This window comes from Prionailurus viverrinus, chromosome A2 (assembly GCF_022837055.1).
Source record: "Prionailurus viverrinus isolate Anna chromosome A2, UM_Priviv_1.0, whole genome shotgun sequence".
Taxonomy (NCBI): domain Eukaryota; kingdom Metazoa; phylum Chordata; class Mammalia; order Carnivora; family Felidae; genus Prionailurus; species Prionailurus viverrinus.
In genome coordinates this window covers 124865699-124889685 of record NC_062562.1, presented here as the reverse complement: position 1 = coordinate 124889685, position 23987 = coordinate 124865699, and the positions used below count along the sequence as shown (strand labels likewise).

Genomic DNA, 23987 nt, shown 5'->3' with positions numbered 1-23987 from the left:
AGTATCTATTCTGATATATTTGGTAACAGGGAGACTATCTGGCTAATCAGAAACCTGGATCATCTTTCTTCTTAAAGCTTTGTGAGTTACTGTAAGATTTCAAGACCATGTATACACACACACACACACACACACACACACACAGGAAAGAGATAATAGACAATCGTTATTAAAGATTGAAATACTAGTGCCAAAATAATAGGAGTTAACAATTATTTATGTCTTGATATTTAAAAAGCCACTTCAAAGGGTAACGTAATTCTTGGCTGTTAGCAGAAACACTTTATGTATGTTTTTAAATCATACTAACATCAGGGGTAAAAGATATAACTTAAATTTACGTAACGTAAATTCAGAAATTTTTTTAAGCAAAGGATACTTTTAAATCATGAATCAAATTATTTTATCATTTTATTTTATTTTTTAACATTTATTTATTTTTGAGACAGAGAGAGACAGAGCATGAACGGGGAGGGTCAGAGAGAGGGAGACACAGAATCTGAAGCAGGCTCCAGGCTCTGAGCTGTCAGCACAGAGCCTGATGTGGGGCTCGAACTCACGGACCGCGAGATCATGACCTGAGCCGAAGTCGGCCGCTTAACCGACTGAGCCACCCAGGTGCCCCAATTTTATCATTTTAGAACTTATATTTGATATTTGATAATGTTGAAAAGGTTAATTCGTAACTTCTTTCCGTTTGGCAGCTAGTAAAATGCAAATGATAATAAATTAGATTTCTCAAAATATATGTATGCTATATGTATATAGAGTTCTGTACTAGTGATTCAAATAAAAAATAAAACTATCTGGTCAAGTAATTGTGCCAATAGACTTAAGATACTGATAATGATTTCCAGGAAAACATTTTACAAATATACTTCTTAACAGAAAAATTCTCAGTATGACATGTAATTGTAACAACAAAAGTCACCTTAAACTCCCAAACCGGAGATAGGAAGCCTTTTGAATTTGGACTGGTAGTCACTCTCCCACAGGATGGAACAATAATGGAGGGCATATACAGAAGGAAATCAATGGAGGAGGGATTTGAGAGAGAGAGAAAGCACTACATTCATGTATGTTTAAAGTAACCCTTTAATGAAACAATATGCTTCGGTTTTGTATCACAGGAAATAAAGGGAAAGAATCAAAAGGGGAAGGGAAAGAATTGGGGGAGTAAGTGAAGGGAGAGAAAAACTGATCAAGGCACATGAATGTAGAAACACAAAAGAAAAAGAAAGAGTTGAAGGCAGAAGGACACGTACAAACAAGGTATGACTCTCAAAAAAAAGAAAAAATAGAACAGAGATTAGCACTAGCACATATGCATAGCACAAAAACAACCACAGAAAACAAACATACAAAAGAAAAGAAAAAAGAGAGAAAAAGAGAGAGACATAACACAGAAACACATTTTAAAGAAGTAATATACTTGTCTTGTAACCTTTCTTGAATGAAGCTGTTAAAGATGACCAGAAGTGTAGCGTTTTTGTAAGTATAGTCACATGCGGAGCCATGACATCTTCTACTGGTCCCCACAGGCTGGGTGACGTTAACCTAATGGTTATTCTCATCCAAAGGTTAAAAGTTGTCCACTTCCATGCATGACAATTAATAATATTTTATCTTCTGCTGCGTCTCCTAAAAAAGAACACTAGAAATAATAAATAATACATCCTCTTCAATTTTTTGACATTTCACTTATAGAAAAACCATGAACTGTATTCCCCCTTTATACCGACAGAGAGGCATTCCAAAACTGGCACGTATTTTGGTTTACATAAATCAGTCTTGCAACTGTAATTTTAACTGGAAATTGGCAAAATCTCTTTTATTTCTTGCATATTGTAATGAGTGAATTTTTTACAACCTGAATTTTTTTTAATTTTTTTTTAATTTTTTTTTTTTTTTTGAGAGAGAGAGACAGAGGGCAAGTAGGGGAAGGGCAGAGAGGGAGACACAGAATCTGAAGCAGGCTCCAGGCTCCCAGCTGACAGCACAGAGCCCAACGCGGGGCTCCAACTCACAAATCATGAGATTATGACCTGAGCTCAAGTCGGCCTCTCAACCAACTGAGGCACTCAGGCACCCCTATAACCTGAATTTCTAAAAGGTGCCACCATGGGGTAATGAAAGGAGGATGTTAATGTACTGCATCCCTATAAAATATTTGAAAATCTTCATACAATTCTAAAAACTTACTTTCTTCCATTTTTAGCATAATAAACAAATCATATAAAAATTCTGTAGTTTACTTTATATATAAAACAATCATATTTGAGTCTTACCGGGCGTGGAGTAGCAAAGTTTTCAGTTCCTTTCCGTTTCTTTCCTTTGAAGAAATAACGTGGAGAAACCATCTATATAACCCTCTAGTTATAAATCAAATCCAAGATATTGTTGGACAATGAGATGCTTTATTAAATTTGATACATTTACTATATAAGAATTCTGTGAAAAGAATGGGGTATCAAATTACTTTGGATCTAGGCCTCTGCATTATAAAGTCTGTCCCCAAAAGATGTCCTCTCACTATATCCGATGGCTGCAAGCATACAGATGACCAAAAAGCAGCAATATTTTTCCCACCTAGGTTTCAACTGACTTGCCCTGGGTATTACAAATCCTCCTAGCACAATAAGAAAAAAATCCCAATCCCCAGTCTACATATCATCTCCAAGCAGGTGAGATGGATGAAGCACCGGGCCAGCCCTACATTTGTGCTTGGCCTGAGGTCCACACAGGATCAGCCTTGGGAAAGCCATCTTCCCCTCAACCAGACAACTCTACTTGAACTATTCCGAGACTCCTTGGAGGGGTGAAACTTCTGGAAAAAAGAAAGAGGGCAAGAGAGAGAGAACAGGTTTGAATATTGAAAGGAGTATACAAATGATCAAATTCAGCTGCACCAGTGCTGAGGCAAAGGATGAAGTTGGAAAACAAGCAGCTTTGCAAAATGCTCTCTGGTATGACAAGAACTGACCAGAGTGCCACTGTCCCTGACATATCATTGGTGAAGACCACCCATTTTCTTACCAGGCAAGGGCGTCTCTACAATGAGGTGCTTGTGGTTGGTAAACAGTTCAGTGGAGTCTTGCTCTATTGATCTTTCTTCTAAGTCTGATTCTGGGATGGTAGTACAGCCACCTACTTGGAAAAATACAGACAGTATTTTAAGCAATATGCAGGAAAATCTGCCTCTCCACACGGCAACCACAGCTTGCCGCAGCTTAAAAACGTGCCAATCATAAAGATAACAAATGATGTGACAATAATCTTCAGGAGCAGACCAAAAAGAATAATCTTAAATGTCTCTCTTTTTGGTGAAAATACAAGGAAGAGTTATTGCCCCCAAAGACATATTATGCCAATATCACTTAGCAACAGCAGCAATGGTGTTGCCTTTAAATTTATTTTAAGTCAGAAAGGACAAAACCTATTGCATATGTGATATCATAATATAATGGCGCCCCAGCAGGAATTCTCTTTAATACCACAGCATCAGAAACTATAAAAAACAAAGCACATTGACCACGAGGGAATAAAACCTTTCTTGAGCAAAGAGGAAGGGTGCTGGTATTCTGAGACGGTGATTGTGGTGGTATTTCTCTGGAATTTGAGTCTATCCCTGCATCCCAGCACTTCACAGCACAGACACAAACACTTCATAATTCAGCAGCAAAGCCATAAGCTGCACTGTGGAAGCTTTCAATTCCAAGGCAATTCCACAGTGACTTGAGGATGAGCCAGCACCACTGCACTTCTAAAATATTGGGTATAAGTCGTTTGATTTTATTCACCAAAATCTTGTAGGGGAAACTCATGTGAGAATTTCTTGATTATATCTGCAACTTGATTTGACTAATTTGCCATCATTTCCTGGAAAGGTACTGACATGCTGTATACTATACATATTTTTTTCCAAAGCCATTCTTCTTGTTAATGAAGTGTGAATTTTTTTTTTCCTTTTCTGAGGCTTCTCACGCAGAGTCCAAGGCCTCTGTACTCAAGTTTGGCTTTATGTAGGAGGGGGTTTATGAGGAAAAAGAGGGTATCTCAGCACTGATTTGTAAACCACATCCTTCAAATGAAGAGGAAGTGGCATGAAGTTCTCCAAGTCTGAAGGAGAACACACCTTACCATTCATCTCTCTGTATCAACTCTGAAAAAGAAACCAGTGCCCAGGGAAACTTGAAAGAAAAGCATCTCCACATTCATAAAATAAGAATCAGAGGTAACCTCAGAGGTTCCCCAGCAGGAAATGTTAGAATTCTTCATCAGTGCAATGGAACTTGCCCGGCTATATCTGAAAATGGCATGGGCCCCATCCAGAAGGAGGACCAGACTTATTTTTAATCTCTTTCCAAAGTCTGTGGATCATGGTAACAATAACTATCATTATTAAGTACTTTCTAAGTGCTAGAAACTCTGTCCATATTATCTCATTTAGTTCCTAGAAACTATGAAATAGATACTATTATTCTCATCTTACACATAAGAAAACTGAGATCTCACGAGATGCAGTAACTTGCCAAGGTCATACAGCTCCTAAGGAGTAAGACCGAACTCATACCCAAGTTGATGACTCCTAAAGCCCGTGTTATCTAACCACTTACTTTATGGCTCTCAGTTGCAGCATTAGCCAAAGAGATACCGTGGCTGCAGGTCTCAGTGAGGCTTTATCCCACATGGCAATCCACTGAGTGTGGCTGCCAGGAGTGCTGTTTAGAGCATTGTGAGGCCAGGGCAGGCCCCAAGCTGCTGGGACCTTGAAGAAGACCAAGAAATACCATCCTTCTTTGCCTCTTGGCCCCTCATCCAATTGAGGGGAAAAAAAAGGGTATGTAGGGTGAGGGAGAAATACTTCTCTAAGACTAATGATAGGGAAGAACAGAAAGAAGGGATGTGCTCCCTGCAGAACAGAACCTGATCTTAAGAAAAAAGGACCAAGAATGGTTTGGTTTCTCATTGTAAAGTCAAAAATCAGGTTAAGGCATCTCTGGGGAAGTGGGAGGGAGGAAGTAGGATGAGGCCAGGAATGTTCTACTCATGTAGCTATTCTCACACACAAGGAAACTTAAGGCATGGGGAAGAAGTGTACCCAGCTAACAGATGGGAAGAGTGCAGTGATCAGTTAGTGGTATCTGCCATGTTTGTGGAGAGAGGTAGGGCTCCACTGATTAATTAGTGTCCACCTTTTATTCTAGCTGACTCAATATTGAGGCAACACAGACGATAAAGACCTCCCAAATCCCACTGCAGGGCTGATTAGTCACTTGCCCTGGGAATCCCATCCCCCCTTTTTGGAGATGCCTCCATGAAGCCATACTGACCAACCATATGCCCAGAGTTTCTGCCCTCCCAGCTTGGAAGAAACAATAAGGTATGGGATCTGGAATTTTGACCAATGGGAAACGGGAGAAGGGAAAAAGAGGGAAGAAAATTCCCCTCCTGCTTCTCCTGGGTAGACTCTGAACTATTATTTCACTTTTGTCAACCCCTAGAAAAGTGCCTCCCTGTGCAGGGTAGATGTACCTGCTGGGTCTCTTCCCTTTGTTTTACATCACATATTTCCTTGATCCCCTTGCCTTTTTCCTCATCCCTGAGTTTGCCAAATAAACCATCATTTTAATCCTTGCCTCGGGCTATGATTTATTGTAAAAATCATTGATACTGGAAGTAGTTCTAAAAAGCTGGCCTTCAACATCGAATTTTGAGGTTAGAATGCCCATCTATGTGAAAGAAATAGGGGCTTTGTGACTGGAGATAAACAGGATGGGAATAACCCTGTTACGTAATTATGTAAGTTTTCATCCATGGCTAACTAGAATGAAGTGCCTGTAGAGGTCAAGAATGACAGATCAAATAGCTGTGGAGTGGAAATATTTATAATTATAAGCATCCCAGAATAGGGTAGCTGCTTCTGATGACTAGATATCCCAGAAAAATAGAAAATGGCAAAGTTTGGGGGAGCTCATAGGCAATGAAAGGCACATCCGGAAAGTCAGAAGCCTACTTTGGCCTTGCTAATTTAAGTGAGATCATTGGACCCAAAGCACTGGATATCACCAAGGAGCCTTTTAGAAATGCAGAATCTTAGGCCTTACCTCGCAGTTACCGAATTTGAATCTGCTAAGAAGGACAGATGAATATATCTGATGAGATTTCCATTAGGAAAAAAATATATATTTGTTTGTTAAAAACTTAAGAGTAAGCAGTAAAATAACAGAAATAAAGTATAAAACTTCCAGACTAACAGAGACCCTCTGAAGCCTATCCGTGGAAGTGGAGCCTGGTTTCCACAGACACTAGATGAAGTGCCCTTGGCTTAGAGCCTGTCCCATCAAAGGATAAGGGAAAGAAAAACCACAGCTGGATGAAATCATCCAAACACACATGGTGTGTGCAACACATAAGAGCCAACAGGCAAAAGCAAGTGAGAGCCGGGGATCTCCTGATCTGGAAATCATAGTCCTATGGACCTAGTGTGTGCTGGGCAATTGGCTATGAATTTTCAATGCATTAGCTCACACAATCCTCAGACAACCCTATCAAGAAGGGTTTATTGGCCCCATTTTATAATTATAAATGTAATGATATTAATTTGTGTTTTTTCCTCAGCTTTCCCTCCCCTGTTCCTCTTTCCACAGTTTCCGCAGGTCATTTTGTGCTTCCCTGCTTCAGAAATTTGTACTGGGGCCAAATCAAAAGTCCACTGAAGATACCTTCTTTTGTAGCCTTGGTCTTCCATGACCTGAGCTCACTGAAGATATGAAAGTGCCTCTGGGGAAAGATTTTCTCTAGTAATTCAGAGGATTAAAGAGACCCAGGCTGGACGACCCCAAGGGAGCAAGGCATCAAGGGATGCAGTCATCAACACAAGGAGGGCTGGGCATCAGGAGCCCCAAACTCAGGAAGGACTCCCTTATGCACCAGGCCTCTGCTGTGGGGTTAGGCAATGAGGCTGTTGACAGTACTGCGGCCTCGTTTTCTGAGTCCCATATGGAGATAGGAGCCAAGGAAGGTGGGGTGGGCAATAATAACTGAGACTAAATTTCCCACCTTCCTGCTAGGAAAGAAAATAAAATAAAACTTTTGACATTTTTTGCATCCCTCACTTAGCTTTGCAAGACTAAGTGTCAGGCCTGCTAGAAAGTCTCAATTAATTAAATGTAAACCTAGAGATTACATCATTTGCCAAAGGTCACACAGCAAGTCTACATGAGCTGTAGTCTAGCTCCTTCCATTGCAGCCATGCTTCTCAAAAGGACCAGTTTTTAAAATCTCCAACCTAAACAAACTACTAAAGTACTTTTCTAAAATGTGATAACAATAAAAGGAATTACTAGAAAAACGAAATGAATAAAAAAGCAACCCTCGTCCATTAGGAGTAGATTCAATCTTTGAAAAGTACTCTGTCAGTTGCTGCAAGTTTCTAAACACTTACTCTAGATTTTAGGTAACAAAACATCTGCAGGCAGATGCCAGTCTTCTGGCCACAAGTTATGATCTACCTTAATTAATATGATATACAGAATTAGAGAAATAATAATTCAGTAAATTCCCAATTATCTAAAGTTCAGATAGCCAGAAAACTCATTTTGGCAACAGGGGCTTATCACAACTTATGTATCTCTGTTTTCCTCAAATATCTGGCTGGCAGTTCTCTCAATGCAGTGTCCAGGGCAGTCCCCTTCTCCCTGCCAGTGGAGGGTGTCCAGGTTCCCCAATTCCTACTGCTGTCACAACTATGGGAATCTACTTCTATTTCTGTACTCTTGTATAAGAGGAGCTTCATTAAGAGAATCTGGGATCAGGAGTTGGAGTTCTGAGTACATATTCATAAGACAGCAATGTTGTAAGTGGTAGGTTACTCCTGCAGGTAAAATTTTAAAACATGAAGCATGTATGATGAATTATGAACCATCAGCATAGAAGCATTTGAAACAAGATGGTTTATAAATTGGAGATTACATGTTTAGGAGGATGTTTTTGAGGCCTTTTACCATGCTGCCTATTCCTCTGAACTGTTAGCGAATTATGTGCAAGCTCATTTGTGTTAACCACACCTATATGTAAAAATTTAGTTTTTTGCAAGTTAATGACACATTAACACATATAGCAATCCCCATGTATCCAGAAAATTATTTACGTAGAAAACCTTACCTAAAATTCCAAATAGGAGTTCACCTTATATTTATAAAGATAATTCAATTCTAGGTTGTTTTTGTTTTTTAGGGAGTCCAAACTATCCTCAAACATATTCCTGAATTTAAAAGCAAATTATCAGATGGTTGAACTTCTTCCTTATCAGGTGGAATACATTTTCTCAACAAGGGAATTCTCCAACACTAAGGAATTTCTACCCGCTGTCAGAAAAGTAAACAAATAAAAATAATGATAAAAAAAAAAAGACCCTTGGGCCCTATCTGTAGGTTGCTACTGTGGCATTAATTATAAAACTTATAGAGTTCAAAGGTCAAGATAGGGGGCCAGGAAGAAACAAATGGGACTATCATCTAGAATACCACATAGAGATCAAAATCAGAATGTAAAGTAAGCATTGGTAGGCTGACAAAGGTGTAACCAGCTAGCTGTCACAAAAGAAAAGCAATCTGTAGTGTCTGCCCATTTCCATGGTGTCAATACTCCCATCGCGGCCAATTTCAAGTAAGCAAGGTGACATCACAAGTAAGGCACTTGGCAGAGCGGCACAGGACCTCACAATCAGATAGCACTTTCACCATACAGACTCTGTAGACACCAACCTCAAGAGCACAGATAATAGTAAACTGCAGTAAAATATTAGTGAAGAGTTTTGAGGTATATTACCTTTGTTCTTAATACAATGTATTTGATTATACATTTACATAATTTAGTTTTTAATAATGCCTGAATTTATCAACGAGCTCACAGAATTCCTAAAAATTCAACAATTGGCTGCCACGAGCTAGTGAGAGCCAGCTCTAGCACTGAAAGTTGGCATGGTATACGAGATTTAATGTTATGTTTTGAGCCCTCAATTCAAACTGTGGCACAGCATTTATGAGCCAACCAACCCTCTGGAGCAAGTTATTTCATTTAAATGAGCCTCAGTTTCCTTATGTATAAAATAGAGACTATGGCATTCCTACTTCATTAGAGAGAAATTGATGAGGGCGTATAAGAGCCTGGCACACTGAAAAACACAACTAAGTTTTGACTATTTATTTTCAGATCAAAGTTAGGAACTCTAAAAGAAGAGTAAATAGGCCAAGATAAAAGTCCCTAAAGGTGGGAGTCTGAAAGGGCAGGTTCATACAGGCTGATGCACGAATGGGTCAAAGACACAGCTCTGCAGCAAAAAAGAAAAGTACACAGAAACCTTAAACACATGGCCACCTCTGAAGTTGACTACTCTATTTTACTCATGCCCTATCTTACATATTTCCTTCTATTTGATTAGCTGAGTTTGAATATTTGATTTTACCCCCAGGTGAATCCTGGTGGCCCAGCTTACCTGCCTCACTATCCACCTTATAACCCAAATAGCCTAAACCAGGGGTTGGCCAGATAGCAAATATTTTTTAAGGTCTGCAGGCCATCTGATCTTTGGTACAACTACTCAATTTTGCCACTGAAGTGTAAATGCAGCCAAAGACAATATGTAAACATGAATGAGGCCTGGTTGTGTTCCAATAAAACTTGATTTACTAAAATAGGCAGGAGGCCATATTTGGCCTATGGACCATAAATGGTTTGCCAACCCCTGGCCTAATCCAAGGCTCACAGAAAGCCACTCTTCATACAGTATCCAGAGGCATTTAACACTGGTAGATCACCTTATAGTATTACTATAATAACTGGAAGAAGGAGGAGGAGGATGAAGAGGAAGAGGATGAAAAGGAGGAGAAAGAGAAGTAGTAGTTTAAAAGCATATTTTTTCCAGGGCGCCTGAGTGGCGCAGTGGGTTGAGTGTCTGACTTGGGCTCAGGTCATGATCTCAACAGTTAGTGAGATCTCATGGTTCATGAGTTTGAGCTGTTGTCACTGCAGGGCCCACTTCGGATCCTCTGTCCTTCCCTCTCTGCCCCTCCCCTGATCTCTCTTTTTTTAAAAAAAATAAGTAAACACTTTTTAAAAAGCATATTATTTTCCCTATTGCTACAGTGTTCTTTTGGTTTGAGCAGTGATAAATTATTTTTTTAATAGACTACTTTTCAGAATTATTTTAGATGTTCAGAAAAATTTAGCAGATAGTACGGCAAACTTTCATATATCCTCTGCACAGTTACCCCTATTGTGATAACTTGCGTTAGTATTGTACAGTTGTTATGATCAGTGAACCAATTATTGTTGACCATAGTCCACAGTCCATTCAAATTTCCTTAGTTTTTACCTAGTATCTTATTTCTGTTTCAAGGTCCCATCTAGGACACCAAACGACATTAGTAGTTATGTCTCCTTTGGCTCTTCTTGGTTGTGACAGTTTCACAGATTTCCCCTTGTTTTTGATGGCCTTGACAGTTTTGAGAAGGATTGGTCAAATACATTACAGAATGCCCTTCTACTGGCATTTGTCTGATGTTTTTCTCATGATTAGACTGGGGAAAATTTTTTATAGGAGTTTTCTTTTTATAAATTTTTAAGGTTTCCAAGTTTAGAATTGTCTCCAGGTGTTTATCTTTCCTTCTATCAAAAGTGAAAGTTGAGTAGGCAGTGAATGGAGCGGCCACTGAAGAGGAAAGAGGCCAACCGTGAGGCTTAACCTAGACTGTGAAGTTCACAGTAGTGGACCAGGCTGGATCTGGCTGCAGCACCCAGGGCAGAATATCAGTTGCTCCATGTGTAAAAACAGAGAACTATCGGGAGGATTACATGAGACCACGTACACCTACTACAGTGCTCAGCACACAGTCCACTTTATCACCTCTGCCCTCTATGAATTTTTTTTTTGGCATAGATGTACATTCTGCACCACTTTTGTGGAATCAAAGAACTTCAGCTTTCAGTTCAACCGCCTTCATTTAATAGATATCAAAACAGAGGCTCAGAGATTGTAGTTCATGCCCCGAATGTCCCAGAGCGAGTTCTGATTCCCCTGCTTCCTACACCACTAGAGCTTTCTCAAGAACACCTCCTTTTCCAGAAAGATCTCAATGGATTTGTTTGTGTGTTGGCAGTCCTAACTAGTACTTCCTTTCAATGATACAGAAAATCCAGCAGGTTGGCAAGCTGTTCTTTGGGTATATTTTAGGACTTTGCTGATTTATTTTCTTGCTACAGTGACCTTTGCAGTCAATTAGGTGTATGGGTGAGAATGTTCCATTCCTTCAGGGAGGAAAAAAATCTTTTCTTCTTTTTTCTTCATATATGAAAGAGAAATCAAACAAGGTGACACTGAGAATCACAAACGACCCCAGACGCTGCTCTGACTTGCCAGCCAAAGAATTGTCTGTTTATGTGGCCTGAACTGCTACTAAGAATTAAAAACAGCAGAAACCTCAAATATACACAAGTGATATTTTTCATTTAATCAAGATTTAGTTGGTGGATAGAGTGTTTTTTGAGGCTAACATTCAGATTTCATTTCAAAGGTTTATAATTCATGCGAAGTGTGGGGAATGGGTACTTTGAAAAGAATATTTCACTACTTTAAATATGAGGTGTTTCCCAAAGAGACTATGAGTAGTTTAAAATTTCTCTACAAATATAGCCATTGGGAAATGTTTTATTCCTTATCCCCCCCCCCGAGTCTCTTTATCTATTTACGTGTGTGTGTGTGTGTGTGTGTGTGTGCGCGCGCGTGTGTGTGTGAACACATACAAGCACACAGGCATATAGACATGTATAGGAGTTTTCCGATTAATTCTCCTTTAGTGCATTCATTCCTGTTTTTATTTTTATTTGTCTGTTTGTTATTTTTAAGTAGGTTTCACACCCAGCACAGATCCGATTGTGGGGCATGAACTCACCACCCTGAGATCAAGAACTGAGCTGAGATCAAGAGTCAGATGCTAAACCAACTGAGCTACCCAGGCACCCCCTAACTGTTTTTAAATATATTTTTTTCTAACCCAAGGACAATGTAAGCTTAGAAAGCCAAGTATCCTACTGTATGTTTGTGTAGTGATTTTAGCTGAGTATTTAGAAACTTTTAGGCAAAGTTTGGCCAGTGGAAGGAAGGCAGCAGGTAGAAGAAACAGGGAGACAGAGGATGAAAAGGAAAGGGGACGGGAAAGGATGAATCACCAACATAGTCTATGATTCTGTGTACACATTCCTATGTAAGATATTTGGGGTATCTAATTGAAGGTGTAGATGATCAACTATTTGAACATAAAAAATACATTAGCAGTTAAGAAAATGTAATGAGGGGCGCCTGGGTGGCGCAGTCAGTTAAGCGTCCGACTTCAGCCAGGTCACGATCTCGCAGTCCATGAGTTCGAGCCCCGCGTCAGGCTCTGGGCTGATGGCTCAGAGCCTGGAGCCTGTTTCCGATTCTGTGTCTCCCTCTCTCTCTGCCCCTTGCCTGTTCATGCTCTGTCTCTCTCTGTCCCAAAAATAAATAAATGTTGAAAAAAAAATTAAAAAAAAAAAAGAAAATGTAATGAAAAACAATAGGTGTATAGCTAGGAAGAGTCATGGATAAAACACAGATTAAGGACTTACATAAGGGCTATGGTGGAGATAAAAAGCAAAAAGCTCTAATGGAAAAGTGGGGCTACACTTCCCCTGATCAATCCTCCACTGACCTCTCCTCTTCCAAATTGAACTTCAGATCAAAGTGTCTGGTCTGCCCCATACTTGGACTTAACCTTTCCTTAAGAGTACATCAAAATTGGTAAGGCGATGCTGGTTGGAAACTGTGTGTGTGTGTGTATGTGTGTAACTCTGTTCTGTGCTTAAGAGCCATTCTGGTTTTAGAAAGGTGCTCAAGGAACAAATGTGTTCCAGAAAAACAAAGCATATTCATATGTGTATATACACATATATTCATATGTGTATATGTATATATATATATACACATATGTATATATATATACACACACACATATATACATATATATATGATTGTTAACATACATCAAAATACATCTTGGAAAGAAAGAATGTACTGTACTGCTGAGCACGATAAATCAGGTTGATATCATATGATGATGCTGCTACAAATAAAGGAGGAACTGGAGGACATAAGTCCATATCTTTCTCATCTCCACCCTCCCATTGTGCGCTTCTCTGCCCTTTACTTTGTTGTAATGTGGAATCACCCAACCCTTAACCTGGTCCAATTTTATAGTTTCAAAATTCAGCAAAGCAGAAGAAGAAAATGCCCTTCTATTTAGTCCTAGGTGTCCAGTTCCAACATACAGTATTTGTTTTCCTATGATCTGTTTCACCCATTCTACAATATTTTTTCTCCCAGTATTTGCAGATGCCATGCAGACCATGTCGGCAGTAGCTCATCCACTGGCAACAGAAATAATGGCTACCCAAGAGAGGCAGGTGAAGGTCACTGTAATGTGTGTCTGACATGACGACCTATGGAATGTTTGGGAATCCAATTCTGCTATTTAATAAGCTTTGATCCCCCCACACACAGTGAGAACTTGAAATGTGTTCAAGACTATGCATGTACCTATGTTTGCAAATATTTCCATTTCACACCTCACAGCAGAGACCAAGTGTGTGAATAAAAGGGAGTCTAATATATTTTAAGAGGTCTAGCATGTGTCTCAACAAGTTTTAAAATCCCCATAAAGGCTAAATACTAAGTCCCTTGGGGCATAAGGGCTCCAGTCAGAGAGTCTGGACTTAAGAGAGCAGGGTGCTCCTGGCATTAAGATGTTTCCACAACTTGAATAATGATAGGTGTCCAAGTATTCTTTTAGCTGGACCACCATTTATAATTTAGGTCCACTTGGTACAGAGAATTAAGAAACACAGGACCATAGCCGTTTTCATCCATTGATAATTATGTAAACAGAATGTACCAAGCAGAAAAAGTCTTATTTACAAAAAACCAAGCACAGTCCATAAATCCTACAGATTGGAATGGATCCAGGTTAAGAATTTCTCCAGATGTCAGTCTGTAAACAGGGTTTCATAAAGTGAATTCCCCAATTAATTGTTGGCAAGAGTGATCTTTACACTACACACATGCATTATGACCCCCTACCATATGTAGGTGAATTGTTGTCTGGCCCTATAGATCATTAATCAGTTGTGACACAACTCAGGAGAAAGAATCTGGGGTCAGCACAACTTCTGATATGGAAAGAAGATACCATAAAATTACTGCTCAGGAACTCAGAGCTGAAGGAAATGAGAACTCTTCCTATTTATTTGCATTACATCTGTTTTTCTAACACATTTAGTTCTTAACCTGGAGCACTTGGAAAGACACACACCCAGTAAGAACATAAACATGAACCTTAAAAAAAAATGAAAAAAACCTACCCACTATTTTGTTAAAGTATCCAATCATAATGTTTTCCCACATGTTAACAAGGCTATTAAATCCTCCAAACAGGAATACAAAAGTATTACCCAGCCATTGTGAGAAGGTGGGGAAGAAGAGAAAGTTAATATTTGTTTTCCCTTGCCAGTTGATCAATGTCTGGAGCACTCTGCAATGAAATACAAGATCTACTGTCTTTCAACTAGATCTTTTCTATACTGATAAGTACAGTATTTTCTTGTTCAAAAAGGTGATTGTGGTTTTTAATTTCCATTTTGTTTCTAAACCCTAAGGAAATCCAATGTACAACTGGAAAGAGACATGATTTTAAGACATTTCCATTTCAAATACTTTCCTCTCCTAACTCCCACTTCAGAGACTAACTCTCTCTCAAAAGTACACACGCACAAATAAAACATTATAGCCACAGTTGAGAAAGAAAGGAAGCCAATAGTTCTGCAATAATAATTTCTTTTAAAAAATGAAATGAAATAGTAAGAGCATAACTTTACTCTGCCTGGACACCACATAATAAGAGAGCCAGTGTTCTTCACAGCTTCCCTCTTGCATCAAGTGGCTGTTAATTCCCCCAATGACCCTGGCAACATTTCTTCAACTTAATTTTCTTTCCACAACCCAATTAAAAGCCATAATCCTGACCAAATTGTGTTGTTTTTAATAATTACAGAGTCTAGGTGGTGATTATGAAATGAAGAGTTCAGTTGGGTCACTCCGGCTACAAACAGAGAAAAGAGAAAAGAGCCCAATGGCTCTGGAGAGTGCCTGTTTCATCATATTGTTCACATACAATGAAAAACCTGAATAAACCCTCAGGACTCATTCCAAAGCAACTTTATTGTCTAGTGATATATTTCTGTAATTGTCCATTAAATAATGTCATTTCTTGCAGTAAAGGGAAATGTACACAGGATGGTAAGTTAGCCCACTGATTGCAGAGAGGGGCATCCTGAAAAGGGGAGTGGCAAGGCAAATACCAGTGTATCTTGAACAAAGTTACATATGTCTGGGCCTTAGTGTCCTTTTCCTAGAAAAGCAGAAAATATAGCACTTACCTCATGAGAGAAAAAGATTAAGCTAGTTAATGTCCGTAATAGAGTTATCACAAAGCCTGGCAAACGGTAAGCTCCCAATAAATAAATGTTAGCTATTATTTTCATGATTAACCCCAAACATACATTAGTCATTACAGTTACAGCCCATTACACATGAAACTGCAAGCCATGAGGACAGCACAAATTTTTATTTGACAATCTAAAAAACGCTCAAGTGAAAACTGAAGATAGGGTAAGCAGACCAATGGTGGAATGCTTCCAGCTGGACCCAGTGGCCAATACCAAAACTGTCAACATGGCATTAAAATAGTTCACTTGAAAACAGTGCATGCATTCCTTTAAAGATGAAATAAATTAATATAACACTGTATGTTAACTACACTGGAATTGAAATAAAATATAATAAATAAGTAAAATTTTAAAACAATTTTAAAAATATAACATCACTGATTAAGTTACTGTCATAGATAACTACTCTTCTGAGATCACAAGGAATTTTTTTAAAAAAGGCTCACATGATGACATGATCATCATCATCATCATCACCGTCATTATCATCAGGGGTGCATAATCACATTCATTGTTTTCTATTTACCAGCAGTGCCATTATTACTGAGAAACGCAAACCCACAAGATAACATGACATAAATGGATGAAACATTAAGATAAAAGGGTAAAAGAGTGGTAGGTTTGCTTTCTCATGGGAAATTGAAATGGCCAGCAGATGAACCTTAAAAGAGGAAGTCTGCTGACCTAGTGTTACTAAACATAGGAGGCAGCCAAGGAGCAAAGGAATAAAGCAACGTATTTAAATGTATGCCTTGAAGGAAGCAAACAGCAATTATTTTTATATGACTTTAATTCTCCTAGTGAATACTTTATAGGTGTTGGCAAGTCCTTCTGGAAAAGGAAGGGATTATTAATGAAGGATTCAGTGGTGACTGCTTACCAGTGCTCTACGAAATAGTGCTTAACAAAGAGTCATTTAGTTCATCCCTCATCTCTAAAGATATAGAAATTTTAAGATCCTTAAAAAAACAGCAAAGTATTACATTCATATATGCAGTCCTTTCTATTTCAGTTTCTAGATGATTTTCTAGCCTGCAAGGTAAAAACAAATAAGCTTCCCATGGGAAAATAAACACATAGGGAGAAGGAGGTAATTATTTTTCTCTTATGCAAAGAGTAGGTACCGAATATATACACTATAATATAGACAGAGATTCAAAAAGAAATTCATGAAACTTGAGGAAACACATAGGAAACAGTGCTTTAAAAAGTTATCTTTGAAGACTGTTCTACCACATGATTCCAGGATTGCAGCTGGTGGCAGCCCATGAATGTACAGGCTAGTCACTGTGGGGAAATGCCCAGTTGGGTCATGTATTCTATCTTGTTTCCCAAACAACTTCACCCATCCACTCTAACATATCCTCATGTCATATGAAATGAAGTCTCTCTGGCTAACGTCTTGCTCTTAAAATTCTCAAGTTACTTCAAGAGCATAACATATTATGCCAGACTGTCTGAGTTCTAATTCCAGACGCACCACTATTAGTTGTTGTTGTTTTTTAGTTACTTAATTTTCCTGATTAGGAGGAAGTGATGGAAACCAAAATTCATTCGATTTTTTACATAATATTATTTACTTTTGCCGCAGGGCGGCTAGAAAGTAATTACAGCAGAATGTAGTATAGAAACTCTTATGCCTACTCTCCAGCACACCACGTTGCTCTGTGAAACAGAAGTGGATTCTCAAAAAGTTCCTTACGTTAGTTGATACTTCTCTTTAAGAAGTGAACCCTACTGGATGATAATACATGGAGAATCTGTGAGACCTACTAAGTAGATGCAACAACAAAATGTCCAGCCCAGAAAAGAAGTGAGATCACAGTAGTAATTTGCATGGGAGCTAAAGTTAAAAAGAAGCACTGGGGCACTTGTAATTCTAGTACTTGATAATAGTCATTTGTGGATGAAAGAACTGTAAAGGAAGGTACAAAGACTTCTGTCTGCTTGAGAAATTTCTCAAACCAAATGAAAAAGGATCCATCTTATTTCTACTGGGGCATTAAGTTATAGCCTGGAACAGTTTATTTTTCTCAGGCTACTTCGAATCTAAATGTGCTTTTAAAAGCAAGCCCAATGAAAGATTAGATAAATAATTGGACAATGTTTTTTACACTCTGGTAACATAAACATTTCAAATTCCTCCCTAACTCTTCACTAGCATAAATCTCTAATTCCAGAGAAGGTGAAATATCCTTAAAGTTTAAACATTACTGTGAATTATTCACATTTACCTCCATTTCCATTTTACACTTTTTTTGGCAATAAAAAGCCAGGTTTCGTCCAAGCTATGGTACTATGAGTCTCTTCCAATTGTAAAACAACTTGGACTAACCCCAGCTCTCCTGCCTTTGAAGATGGAACACAGCAGCCCTGCCCAACACTCTTCTTTCTTACCTTCTATGCATCCCGCGCTGCCCTTTTTCAAACCACACCTTTATAAACAGAGGGGAAATGTGAAGTTGTCTGCCTACAACTAACTATGGAAACAATTTTTAAATGGTGTCAAATATAAAGGAGATAGGTTGAAAGAGGTGGTGAGGCAAGAAAACATCAGTGAGAGGAGAGGTCTGTCTGGCTGAAAAAAGGGAGATCCAGAGCAAGACCTTGCTGGGAGAAGCAGCTCACGGGGAATGCCACAGGGGAAGAAAGGAAGGGAGGCAGAGATGGAGGAAAGCAAAGGGTGTGCAAAGGGCAGAGGGAACGAGGATGGCCAGCTCACAGTAAAATCCCTTATTATATAAAACACCAAAGTCACGATCAATAATTGGTAGTTATTATAATAAATACTATGAAGACTGAATGACCCAAGGTCAGACAATGAGGCAATGATGATGCTGTTAGGAGTAGAAACTGGGTCTCCCATGCCATGAGCATTTTTCCAGCAAAGCACATTGTGGTGCAGATGGAGAGACATAAGACGGAAATTGAAGGGGCTTCAAAGAAGTTCAAGGGTACAAGGTAGACACATGCAGTACAGATAGTGCAGATGACTAAAGACTCCAAACTGTGGGTTCTGAGGAGAAAAAACTGGGTGCAATTTTTGCACAGGAATATGAAAAAGAAGACCATGGTACATGAAGGGACAAAATTAGGGGCTTCTTTATGATAGCTGAATAATAATTATGTTAGTACCATTTTGAGTATTTATTGTGCGCTAGCTATAGTACTGCTTCTATACATGTTTGCTCATTTTCAGCAACCTAAAACAGTGGTTATTAGTGTCTCATTTCACAGGTGATGAACCTAGGCTCTAAAAATTGACTTGCTCAAAGTTACACACATTGTGAGAGAATCTGTGATATGCTGACTCCAAAATCCAAGTCTCAAACCATTCTATTATCTTGCTTCTCCCTGACAGAAAGAAAAGACACAATGTATCTTGAATTATTGTTTGAAGAGTACGAATCTTAGATTGGCAAAATAGGATCATGGCATCCTCAAAACCCACCTATCCCCATCTCTTGCTCCAAAGAAAAGTAAAAGGGCTGGGGTGCCTGGGTGGCTCAATCAGTTGAGCGTCTGACTCTTGATTTCGGCTCAGGTCATGATTTCATGGTTTGTCAGATCAAGCTCCATATCAGGCTCTGCGCTGACAGCAGAAAATAAATAAATAAACTTTACAAAAAGCAATAACAAAGAAAAGTTTATTCCAGGAATACAAAATTATTTGATTAATGTAATTCTTCAAACCTATTTATCAGAAAAGAATCACAACAGAGGATAATATTCAACATGAACTTCTGATTTAAAGACACCTAGAGAACTAGGAACAACTATCTGAAATTCATAGGCAACATCAAATTTATGAGGAAAGCAGATAAAGACATTCAAGGCAAGATAAAGACAGTCAACGTAAAGATAAGGATCTTGGCCATCTATCACCACCATTATTTAACATGATTCTAGAAATTCAAGGCAATGTAATAAGGTAAGAAAAAAGGGAAAAAAAGTATGTTTTAGAAAAAAAGTTAAATTATCATAATTTCTTAATGATATGATTATATACCTAAAATATGTACCAAATATATATTCCAAGAATATGAAATAAAATCTGTCTGAATAGGTAGAAGATTGTATGTGTGTGTGGTGTACACACACACACACACACACACACACACACACACATTGATCATTTTCCTTTGTATTAACAATATCCACCTAGAAATGTAATGGAGACGGGATAGAAGGAACATACTTAAACATCATAAAAGCCATTTATGAAAAGCCCACAGCTAACATCATCTTCAATGGGGAAAAAATGAGAGCTTTTTCCCTGAGCTAAGGAACACGACAGGGATGCCCACTCTCACCGCTGTTGTTTAACATAGTGTTGGAAGTGCTAGCATCAGCAATCAGACAACAAAAGGAAATCAAAGGCATCCAAATTGGCAAAGATGAAGTCAAGCTTTCGCTTTTTGCAGATGACATGATATTATACATGGAAAATCCGATGGACTCCACCAAAAGTCTGCTAGAACTGATACAGGAATTCAGCAAAGTTGTAGGATACAAAATCAATGTACAGAAATCAGTTGCATTCTTATACACTAACAATGAAGCAACAGAAAGACAAATAAAGAAACTGATCCCATTCACAATTGCACCAAGAAGCATAAAATACCTAGGAATAAATGTAACCAAAGATGTAAAGGATCTGTATGCTGAAAACTATAGAAAGCTTATGAAGGAAATTGAAGAAGATTTAAAGAAATGGAAAGACATTCCCTGCTCATGGATTGGAAGAATAAATATTGTCAAAATGTCAATACTACTCAAAGCTATCTACACATTCAATGCAATCCCAATCAAAATTGCACCAGCATTCTTCTCGAAACTAGAACAAGCAATTCTAAAATTCATATGGAAACACAAAAAGCCCCAAATAGCTAAAGTAATTTTGAAGAAGACCAAACAGGAGGCATCACAATCCCAGACTTTAGCCTCTACTACAAAGCTGTCATCATCAAGACAGCATGGTATTGGCACCAAAACAGACACATAGACCAATGGAATAGAATAGAAACCCCAGAACTAGACCCACAAACGTATGGCCAACTCATCTTTGACAAAGCAGGAAAGAACATCCAATGGAAAAAAGACAGCCTCTTTAACAAATGGTGCTGGGAGAACTGGACAGCAACATGCAGAAGGTTGAAACTAGACCACTTTCTCACACCATTCACAAAAATAAACTCAAAATGGATAAAGGACCTGAATGTGAGACAGGAAACCATCAAAACCCTAGAGGAGAAAGCAGGAAAAGACCTCTCTGACCTCAGCCGTAGCAATCTCTTACTCGACACATCCCCAAAGGCAAGGGAATTAAAAGCAAAAGTGAATTACTGGGACCTTATGAAGATAAAAAGCTTCTGCACAGCAAAGGAAACAACCAACAAAACTAAAAGGCAACCAACGGAATGGGAAAAGATATTCGCAAATGACATATCGGACAAAGGGCTAGTATCCAAAATCTATAAAGAGCTCACCAAACTCCACACCCGAAAAACAAATAACCCAGTGAAGAAATGGGCAGAAAACATGAATAGACACTTCTCTAAAGAAGACATCTGGATGGCCAACAGGCACATGAAAAGATGCTCAACATCGCTCCTCATCAGGGAAATACAAATCAAAACCACACTCAGATATCACCTCACGCCAGTCAGAGTGGCCAAAATGAACAAATCAGGAGACTATAGATGCTGGAGAGGATGTGGAGAAACGGGAACCCTCTTGCACTGTCAGTGGGAATGCAAACTGGTGCAGCCACTCTGGAAAACAGTGTGGAGGTTCCTCAGAAAATTAAAAATAGACCTACCCTATGACCCAGCAATAGCACTGCTAGGAATTTACCCAAGGGATACAGGAGTACTGATGCACAGGGGCACTTGTACCCCAATGTTTATAGCAGCACTCTCAACAATAGCCAAATTGTGGAAAGAGCCTAAATGTCCATCAACTGATGAATGGATAAAGAAATTGTGGTTTATATACACAATGGAGTACTACATGGCAATGAGAAAGAACGAAATATGGCCCTTTGTAGCAACGTGGATGGAACTGGAGAGTGTGATGCTAAGTGAAATAAGCCATACAGAGAAAGACAGATACCATATGTTTTCACTCTTATGCGGATCCTGAGAAACTTAACAGAAACCCATGGGGGAGGGGAAGGAAAAAAAAAAAAAAGAGGTTAGAGTGGGAGAGAGCCAAAGCATAAGAGACTCTTAAAAACTGAGAACAAACTGAGGGTTGATGGGGGGTGGGAGGGCGGGGAGGGTGGGTGATGGGTATTGCAGAGGGCACCTTTTGGGATGAGCACTGGGTGTTGTATGGAAACCAATTTGACAATAAATTTCATATATTGAAAAAAAAGAAATGGAATGTAGAAATTATTGTATTCAAAAGGATACCAACTAATTTTTTTGAATGTTTATTTATTTTTGAGATACAGAGAGAGACAGAGCATGAACGGTGGAGAGTCAGAGAGAGGGAGACACAGAATCTGAAACAGGCTCCAGGCTCTGAGCTGTCAGCACAGAGCCTGACACAGGGCTTGAACTCACAGACCGCGAGATCATGACCTGAGCCGAAGTCGGCCGCTTAACCGACTGAGCCACCCAGGTGCCCCAATTTTTTTAATAATAAAAATAACTAGAAAAAAGCTAAGAAGAAATGCCAAGGCCTATAGGCATAGAACTAAATGTTTATGGACAAACATAAAACATTTGATTACACAAAGGAAAATACAGTAAGATTCAATATAAAAAGATGTCAATTTTCCACAAATTGACTTCAAATTGTAATGCAATTCCACTCTAAATCTCAAAAGAATGTTTTAACATAACAGTATGATGCTAAAGTTCATAACAAAGAATAAATGGTTGAGAAGAACCAGGAATAGTGAAAAAACAATGATGGACACTTTGTCTCACCAACTTTAAATGCTATTATACAGTTATGACAATTACAACAGTATTGCTTTCAAAGTCAGAACAGATGGGGAGGAAAATGGAATAGCACCTGAGATAGTCCCATTTATATAAAGAGATTTATATTTTACAAGTGTATTTCAAATTAGTGGCAAATGATCTATTATCCAATAAATTGTGCTGGAATTTTGGGTAAAATAGTGGGAATAATGAAAGCTAGATAAACCAAATAAATTTCAGATGATTAAAATAGCTTACGGTAAAAATGTAAGAAGTAAGAAAAAGCAAATGTTTAGAATCAATATAGAAATAAATGAATAGATTTGACTATCGAAAGGGAAGTCATGTTACAAACAAAAAATCCAAACAAATTAAGAAAAATTTAAAACAAAAATAAAACCTCAGAAAAAAATATTTGTAACATATATTATAAACTGAGGGTTGATGGGGGGGTGGTAGGGGAAGAAGGGAAAATGGGTGATGGGCATTGAGGAGGGCACTTGTTGGGATGAGCACTGGGTGTTGTATGTAAGCAGTGAACCACGGGAATCTACCCCAAAAACCAAGAGCACACTTTACACACTGTATGTTAGCGAATTTGACAATAAATTATATTTTAAAAATAACAAATAAACATTACAAAATTTTTTGATACACAGTAGTCTTCAATCAATAATAAAAAGTGAAATTCTGATTGACAGAAACATGGGAAAGCATGAAAAAGTAACTCAGAAGGAAAAATATAAAAAGGATAATAAACAATAGGACTAATGCAAATTATTACAAAGTTACCAAAAAATGGCTACAAATATTTTTAATGCAACCTTAATAACCACAGATGCACAATTAAAATTCCTGTTTCCACTTTGATAACAACAAAGATAAAAAAAAAAAGAATTATAATGTTTGTTTATTTTTGAAAGAGGAAGGGAGGGGCAGAGAGAAAGGGAAACAGAGGGTACAAAACTGGCTCTGCGCTGACAGCAGAGAGCCCAGTGAGGGGCTTGAACTTACGAACTGCAAGATCATGACCTAAGCTGAAGTCAGATACTTGACCAACTGAGTCACACAGGTGCCCCATCACTGGTAAACTTTTAAATCAAGAAGAAATTCCTGGAAAGCAAGCCAGAAGCAGAAGCAGGTTCTTCAATTCTAGGCCTTTACTCTTGGCAATAATCAAAAATGGGTATAATATCTTCATGTAGATGTTGGAAACAGCAGTACTTATAATAGTTAAAAAATAAAACTAAGTGTCCAATTATCAGGGTTACGACACCCATACACTCTCTGCTACATGCCTTTCGCTCTAGAAAGATCTTACAGGTACTTTCTTGAACAAGCTCCGGTTTTCCACATTCCTTTGCTCTTTTTTAAATTATGTCCTCTGCCAGGAATGTCCTCCTCTAATTTCCTTTAAAGTCTTAATCTTCATGGATCAGTTTAAAGAATAATAACTATGATAAAAAGTAT

At 38.5% G+C, this 23987-nt stretch overlaps 1 protein-coding gene across 9 annotated transcripts in view; it reads right to left on the bottom strand.

Annotated features, from left to right (window-relative positions):
• Positions 1 to 1077: 1077 nt before the first annotated feature.
• The window catches only part of BBS9 (Bardet-Biedl syndrome 9), a 458993-nt gene continuing 436083 nt past the window's right edge, over positions 1078 to 23987 (bottom strand). For 4 of the 9 annotated variants that reach the window (XM_047848273.1, XM_047848236.1, XM_047848281.1 and 1 more), the window contains 3 exons: positions 3037 to 3150; positions 2289 to 2827; positions 1078 to 1641 (listed from right to left, as the gene is read on the bottom strand). In XM_047848273.1, the coding sequence (XP_047704229.1) occupies positions 2796 to 2827; positions 3037 to 3150 (146 nt within the window). In that variant the 3' untranslated portion in view covers positions 1078 to 1641; positions 2289 to 2795. The remainder of the gene's footprint in view (positions 1642 to 2288; positions 2828 to 3036; positions 3151 to 23987) is intronic. The other 5 variants (XM_047848291.1, XM_047848246.1, XM_047848301.1 and 2 more) reach the window with 3 other exon arrangements.